The sequence below is a fragment of the Sceloporus undulatus genome, chromosome 2 (assembly GCF_019175285.1).
Source record: "Sceloporus undulatus isolate JIND9_A2432 ecotype Alabama chromosome 2, SceUnd_v1.1, whole genome shotgun sequence".
NCBI lineage: Eukaryota > Metazoa > Chordata > Lepidosauria > Squamata > Phrynosomatidae > Sceloporus > Sceloporus undulatus.
Genome location: NC_056523.1, coordinates 234,746,405 through 234,755,085, shown reverse-complemented (window position 1 = coordinate 234,755,085; position 8,681 = coordinate 234,746,405). Strand labels below are relative to the sequence as shown.

Genomic DNA, 8,681 nt, shown 5'->3' with positions numbered 1-8,681 from the left:
GCATTGGCATACTCTCTCTCTCTTGCCTCACCAGCTGTTTGTTAGCTCTGGCTATGAAGGAAGGCTGAGGGATAAGGCACACACAGAGAGAGCACACAGAGAGTCAAACAGGGTGGCACACTCTCTCTTTCTCCCCCTTGTCTCAGCAGCTGTTTGTTAACTATGGCTGCGAGGGAAAGCTGAGGGATAAGACACACACACACAAACACAAACAACACAGAGGAGAGTGTACATGGGGACTCAAATGGGGAGCTGTTTAAAGATCCCTCCCTACAAAGGAAGGGTGGGCACTTCTTTTAAGAACTTTATAAGCAGTATTAACTTATTGCCCCATATACAAGTTGACCCATGATTTTGGAGTCCATTTTGGGACATAAATTTCTTGACTTACAGTCAAATATATACAGTATATTTAGCATACCACATACAAATGTAATAAAATGTTTCACATATTTTAGCTAATTTTGACTATACACAGCTAGGTTTTATGTATTTTCCTGCATTTTGACTAAAAATAAACAAACAAGGTAATTAAAAACGAAGAACAGCCCAGAAAGTGGCCTCCAGCTCTGCATTAGTATATTTTGCTTTAATAATGACCATCACAGGGATGCATTCTTGGGGGGGGGGAGTACAAACAGTTAAAGCCACTGACCATTGAGTAATAATAAAATCATACTGAAAGTATCACAATCCCATTCTACATTTGTTTTATATAAGTTCCATGACCTTCCTAAGTCCTGCAAATAGTCTCCCCAAAACTAGCAAGTATATGGACAGTGAGGAAGGACAGCAGTGTGTGAAGATCCTGTTGGGAATGTGTTTAATGTGAGTGATTCTACAGATCTCACTGCCTTGTGATTCTTTAATGATGGCAGGGAATGCTACTTAGCTAGCTGAGATAATTAACAGTCATCAAAGCAGTATTCTTTTAAATGCACATTTTTATTTTGTTGCTCTTCCTATCACAGGAAGACAAATGAACAGAACTCTGTGACAAATTCATACCAAGATATGGCTATCATCTCTGTCCAAATTCTGCTCAGTTACAGAATTACAAATCTTGTGCTACACTGTAATCAGCACATTAAAGCTGAAATCCTATGCACAGTTACTTGCATGTAAGTTCCACTGAACCCAAGCCAGACTTCCTCCCAACCAACTATGTACAGATTAGGCTACTTGTCTATGTCATTTCTTTTAAAGATAGCCTGGTAAAATGAATCCCCTCTTAGACAGTTTGGTGGAATAAAATGCAATCAAGACAGTAAAAATAGTAGCTAATACAAATACAACTAATTTTTGAACTAGGCAGTAGGAGAACAAAAACTACATTCACAGTCAAGTCTAGTATTAAAAACAGATTTCGAGAACGATTTTGTTCCTGGTATAGGATATAGCTGTCAAACATTGCAAAACACCTGGCAAAATGCTCTAAATCTATTTATCATATTATTCTCTGTTCTTGATAAAGATACAAGACAGCTGGCAATCATAACCATGACAATGTATACAAATGAAATCCTTTAGTAACACCTTTTCTATATAACATATCATCTTTCATTAACATTATCATTTCTCATTAAGATTTCTATTACAAGGTGGAAACCATTATCAGTTAATAAAAGCACAATGCTGTGTGTGAATATATATTGAAGCTAAATGTCATTAAAAGAATCAATATTTAAAGCTACAGCATAAGGATATAAGTGATGTAATAATTTCAATGTAAAAGTATAACTAGGAGCGAGATTGTCTTAAGCATAGTGAGTAACTGTCTTCCTATATTTAATATCACAATCATTTAAATCTAGAAGTGATCCCATATGTTAACCATGTTATTGTCAGTATGTATCAAATAATTCAGTACCATTAAAGAAGTCATGTACATGCAAACTTGGGTACATTATTTTTTTTAAATTTGCAACGATAGCTCAAAAATGCCTGTGGCCTAGGTATTTAAAAAACAAGATTTAAACAGTCACCAGGTAGCAAACAGGAGAAACTTTCAGTATCAGAACTCCTTATCCGCAAGCTCATATTGGAACTTAAATAATGTGCTGAACATGCATCCTAGCGAAAGAACTAAAAGCAAAAAGCTACATGTGCCTGAATTTATTGGTAACAAATGGGCTTTCATAGACAAGAAAATTAACATATCTGGAAAAACGATGGGTACCATGTCCTCTCAGCTTGGCACAAACGTACTTCCTTTGAATTTAACAAGGCAGACCTCCTCCTTGATATTCTGTTACAGTGATCTTATAATGCTGAGAGAAAAATTCCTCCTCACACATAGAGCGTGCCAACAGTTGGAAAAGAATACATGGTGAAAGGTACAGCAGAATAAAACATAGTGAGAAACAGAAGAAGGTTGTCGGGCATAACCATCAACAATCTACTAGTCAAAATCCCCATTTGTAAGTCTGAAAAACTGTACTAAGAAATACTGAATATATTTTATCCCTATTACTGCTGCTTATGAATATGTATCTTTGTCCAGTATCCATTAGCATGTGATAATCAATTATATTAAAATTATTAATTTAAAAAAAAACGTATAGTGCCCCAAGTTTTCCATTAGTTTAGCACCACATAATTCACAGCAAGTGCCTAACAGCAACAGAAAATCATAACCTCAAATTATAATAATAATAGCACTATGTACTGTAAATGCATATTGAAGCTATGGAAACATATGAAAACTATGAAACTAAGAAAACATTCACAGGGAATAGATTTGGTCCTTAAGTAACAGAAGGGATTCTTACTTTCTACAGTATTTTGAAGCATCTGGCTTACTGTGAAGGTTCCAACAAGCAACTTCATATTGCTTGGCTATTCATATTTTCACCTGTCTAAACAAACTGTATATCCTTCATCTCTTTTTATTGTAATGTACGAATTCTTGCTTGTTTTCCCTTAGACATGTTACAGTCATCGTAAGGTGCAAATACTTATCATGGTGGCTTGTTGAGGCAGAGACAAGTCAGAGGTCCCAGTATGCATATAACAACAAAGATGAAAGGTCTGCTGTTTGTTTAGCTTTTTGTGTTTTCAGCAGGTGCAATTAAGCACTACGCATGAGTCAGGGTTCCCCATAAACTATTTTATTGTTATTTATTAATGAGCTGGTATATGCATGCCTTCAGAAATGTGCATCTGTCTGAAGGTTCAACAGAATAAAAAAAAATTATGCACATAGCATGGTTGTACTTAGATTGTTTCAATACAGTTGCCCATCCTTTCTCGCAGACTTGGGATCTGTGTTCTTGATTACTCATGGAAGAGTGACCTCCGTTATCGTCAATGAGGTGCGCGCCCCATTCAAGCCTATGGGGCTTGAATACATGTGAGTCTCTGTTTTCATGGGGAGGTCCAGAACGGATTGCCCATGAAAACAGAGGGTCGACTGTATGTTATAATCCCACTGTGCTAAAAATGCTTTTCTATCATAATACAAGTACACTTTTTGGGTATAAGTCCTCTTCACAAATATTCATAAACTGGAATTTCAGTGTACAGGAATTTTGAAAGTGTACAAGAGAAGGAATATCAAACCTACTGACTTTTGGAAGTAGAAACCAAATGGCCCTGATTAGACCCCTAGAAGATAAGATATATATTTACACCAATAAATTAAATACATATAGCAGGGCAAACAACTGAATTACTACTGCTATTTAGTAGTTTTTTTAAAAAAAAATCTGATGTATCTTGAAAACACCTTTATGGGGCAAAAAACTGTCTTACCTTACTTTTGTTCAAATGTATATTGTTAATATATTGCACTGACTTTAAGCTAACATTCATGAAATGACTTTTAGCCATTCATTCTTTTTGGCTATAATATGAAAAATCCAATCTTTGGTGTGTAAATCTAAGCTTCAAATGCAGACAACACAACTACGGCTACCAGCAGCCAACTTATTAAAAGTCCTAATTTATAATAAAGGTATTGCATAAATTCAAGCTTTCATTAAATGGTGAAACTATGAATACAGTCATCACACAATTTCATGCATAAACAATATTAGTCTTCTCATAAAAAAATAAAGTGTTTGAATTACTCTTTATTGCACCAGCAATGTTTTTAAACACTTCCCTTTCATGTCAATCATGAAATAAATCCTTTTATAAACAAAATATAATGTCTTCTTCTAAAATGTCAAGCAGAGATATGGAAGTGCACCATAGAAAAAAGAATTGCTCAAAAGGATGACAAACATTTACATATCACAAATGATAGAAAATATAAACTACATCTTTTTTGTTACACCATTTACATGATTTTTGTAACATTTCCAAGAATAACATATAGACACTTAAGTTAAGTATCACTCTCGGATAACATCAAGGCGTTGGGGCAGGAGTTACTTTCATACTGTTAAGTGCTGCGTGGATTCTGAAGTGTAACCTGGATTCCATAGAATATTCCTTATAATTGTTTCTGCAAAAGAGAACAATAAATTGAACAACTACCCACCATTAGCATTTATTCTCTTTTTCTTATGGGCTTTTTTCATACAGGGAAAAACAAAGCAAACTGGAGGCAGAAAATTATAAATTAAGCTGTGTAGCAATATTACTTCTTTTAGGCTCATAGTCTCACTCAAAGCTTTTATCTGCTTTTATCTCCTTAGCAACCATAAACACAAGGAACTGAATGTGTCCTTATTGGTTTTGCAAGATTTCTTTGTGACCATGGCATATCATCAGATTCACCATGATACTGTTCTGTGTCACCTGTCTGGGATAGAATTAAGAGGTATAGTTCCACAGTGGCTGTAGTCTTTTCTGGATGGGCAAATTCATAAGGTGTGCTAGAGGGCTCTGGTTTGATGATGTGGCTACTGGACAGTAGGATCTTTCAACATTCAGTCTAGTCTCTCATACTATTTAAGATATATGTCAAACCACTTGGAGAGAGTGTATGGAGTATAAGTGTTCAATACTACCAATACACTGATAGTGTCCAACTTCTCTAAAACTGGACACATGTTTCTTCATATCTTCATGTTTCCAAACACAGCGAGTACAATTACGTAGATTTTGGTTTGCTCAATTAAGAAAGCAAAGAGAGCTTCATATATGTCAAACTGAGATCAGGGTACGGGAGTGCACTCATTTTTGCAATAATTAAAGCAGCATGGTTGATTATATATTATTTCAACATCATTTAACATGTTGGTCCCTCATTTTGGGGTTACCATCCATCCAAAATATAATAAATGAATAACTATAAAAATATAATAATAAATATAAATACATATAAATTTATAACTAAATATAATAAATAATAAATAATAGCACATGCTTACAATCTCATTGCTTATAAGAATCTAGGTTTGACTGGTAACAAGACCTCCAAAATGAATCTTGCTCTATAAACTCCTGCAATTAGAGGATTTCAGCATTTTACATGCTTCAGTTCCCTCATTAAAATCACCTACCAAAATAAATATAAATTTGTTATAAATTTGTTTCAAAACTTTAGTAATGGACTAGAAGTCTATCACCAATTCTGTGTCGAGAAATTTATTTACAGCAACATGTTGGTCTGCCAGACAATGTAAATGGGACAAAAGCCAAATCAAAGAACCTCTAAGTATAGTAATTCCAACTTTGACATTTGGTTAAATTAATATGAAATTTTCAGATGAAAGTACAAAGCTTTGGTTAAGCAAAAACATGGCAAGGTTGGAATAAGTACCTGGCAAATTTGGGCGAAAGCTTTTTATATCAAAGATATACATATATTTTTTAATGCACCATGACAGATCTATTGGACAATGTCAATTGCTAACTCAGGGGCAAAATACACTGCCCCAAAGGGGCGGCTTTAAGCCTCCCCTTCCGAAGGTGGAACACTGTGGCTCTTATCAGCCTTTTTGCCAGCTGAAAAAGGAATGGCAAAGAGCTGCTCTTTTTTGGGCTGGCTTTTTTGCCCCACCGCAGCCAGAAGCCAGCTTTAAGATACTCCGGTGGCATGTGCCTTATAAATGCCATGTTATTAGAGCACTGGACGGCAGTCCATATGTGGGCAGCTGGGCAAACTGAAGTCGACTTCTGGGTGTCACATCATCATCCATATGCCACACCCCGAAGCTGGCTCAAAGCCAGCTTTTTATGTCGTTCTGTTCTGGCCCTAACCTGTGTTACTTGTCCTGGTGAATGGATGTATTTCTATTGAGAATTTGTATGTGTATGTGCATCAAAGACAAAGTAAATCAGATTCTGGAAGTCCCAGATAATTTACCCCAGTGGCCTGCCTTATCTTTAACTGCCACAAGGTCTAAAGCTGAAGGGGATACTGGAAAAGTATTTCCCTCTCTGGAAGGTCAGTTAATCAATGTCTGAAGTTGGTGTCCCCCTTGAGATACTGTCATTCCCCTGTAGGGTGGGCGTATTAGACGTTATCCAGCATATGTTTTTTAAGGTTTAAGTACCTAGCTGTGTTCCTATGCTGCTCTGTGGATTGAAGCTGGCATTATTTCTGTTTCTTGACAGGCTATAAAAGGCATTAAATCTGTATTTCCCCTCACTCCCTGTTATGGCATACATTCAGAGGGGGTGAAGAGGAAGTGTTCACATAGGCAGAAGCAGGAACAACTAGCAATTCTTCCAGCTAGAGTGAGAGGGACAGGAGGAAGTGGTGAAGGTGGTGAAGGGATACTAGTTGTTCTTGCTTTTGCTTCTGTGAATGTCTCATCCTTCTCTACACTGAGAGATGTGTGGTGAGAGGAAAAGTGAGTAGACAGGCAAAGGGGCAGGTAGGTAAGAAGTAGGTAGAAACTGCCTAGGTTGCAGACCACGTGTACCATGGGCTGGAGAGGGCTATTGGCAGGAAAGGAGATGAAGAGGAGGTGGTGAACCAGCACAGTCGTCCCAGACCTGCTACAACTGCTGCAAAAATCTCTTTTATGTTGTCTTCCTTCTCCCCAAGAGATGTAAGAGGACACTGCAGGAGATTTTTCAGCAGTGTTGTCATCCTAGGAGGCACAGGTTGGAAAGCTTGGAAACCAACAGCATAGGTGACAGAAGTACAGTGGAGGCTGCCTGAGAACAAGGCAGAGATTTTTGCAGCAGCAGACCCTGTAGCATGCATATTTGGGGGGAGGCTTAAAATATTAATGGCTTTTAACTTTCACAGGGATCCTATACCCATAACCCCCATGAAAGTTGAGAGCTTATTATATATTTGTTAAAATTGCAGCAGTCTTTTGTTTGAAGCAGATAAAATTTGATATAATTTGATGGCCTTCAACTCTCTCTCCCCCCTTTCAAATAATATCTGATATCATGTAATGGAGTGGATGATGGTGAACAAACAAAAACTTAATCCAAAGAAAACAAAGGGCTACAGGAGTCAGTCTGTGTTGAACAGAGTCACACTCCTTGAAAACTCTGGAAATGGAGCTGAAACACTGGGCATCAGATAACGATGCTTAATAATAGTAATATAACAATTATATTTACCAACTAAAGTAATTACTATTTGCTTGCAATCATTAAATTTAACAATAATGTAGTATTAAGAAAGGGAGGGAGGGAATATTGAGATTCCAAAACACTTTCCTAAAACATTTATCCTAATCAAGCAATTACTCAAAGTTTTTGCACTATTATAGCTGAATAAAAAGAATTACCACTTACTTTGCAGCTTCTATAAATCTTATTGCTTTTTCTCTTTCATCTTGTTGTTTGTACAGAAGACCCAGTTCATACATTGTATATGGAACTAGGTAATTATCATATTTCAGCTGCTTTTCACTAAGAAATCAAAAGGACATTATGTCATTATTTGGTGGAATATAACACAGAGCAGAATTCTACATATATTAAAAGTTATTAGTTAAAAACTGGCTAGCAAATATGATCCTGAGTTCATGTTTCCCAGTGAATTCAGCATTTTAAGAAATTATATAAAGACTTGGAAGTAAAATCCAATTACCCATATGTAAAACCTATGAGAAAGGAATGCTGTTCTATGTTTTCTGCAACTATATTTTTTAAAATGCTGTTTCCCATTTTTACCTTTGAATAACTTGATTGAAGCAGAGCTCTGCTTGCAAGAGTCTTCCTAAATGTTTCAAACACAGCCCTTTTAGCAGTTGCAGTAGACAGATGTCATCCATGTAGTATTCATTGTGATCTTAAAATAAACCAGCAACAGATTTTAAATAGCAAACATAATAATGGTGGTTGTTAAAATGATCACTGTATTATCTAAGGTATCAAATGCCAAGAGTGGATGTAACAATTTTTTGGTACATATAGCTTCTTATCAGAAATTGGATTTAACTCATTTAAACCTGAATATTAATTAAAACCGCTAAAAACCAGATATACAAAAACTTATTGAAATCAAGGTACAGTATGAAAACAGGCCTACTAATGGTTACACTAAAACAAATATCTGTTTAGTACTGGAAGTAGTATTTTATTGTGAAAGCCAACACAGAATGAAAAAAAAAACATGTAATAGTCCATTCTAACCAGTCACCTTTTTCCTACTGGGAATCATGTCGCCACTGAATCATGTAGCCTCACCACTGAAGATAGGGCAACCACTCCCACTCTATGGAATAGCTTGCCAGACAAGATCCGTCAAATTACCAATTTAGATAGCTTCAAGAAAGCAGTTAAGACGGATCTCTTCCGGCAGGCCTTCTCAGAAT

The 8,681-nt window shown here is 36.2% G+C and overlaps 1 protein-coding gene across 1 annotated transcript in view; it reads right to left on the bottom strand.

Annotated features, from left to right (window-relative positions):
- Positions 1-926: 926 nt before the first annotated feature.
- TTC39B (tetratricopeptide repeat domain 39B) overlaps positions 927-8,681 on the bottom strand; it is a 46,195-nt gene continuing 38,440 nt past the window's right edge. Inside the window, 3 exon segments of the mRNA XM_042451908.1 lie at positions 927-4,450; positions 7,657-7,773; positions 8,038-8,155. Of these exon segments, the coding sequence (XP_042307842.1) occupies positions 4,354-4,450; positions 7,657-7,773; positions 8,038-8,155 (332 nt within the window). The 3' untranslated portion in view covers positions 927-4,353.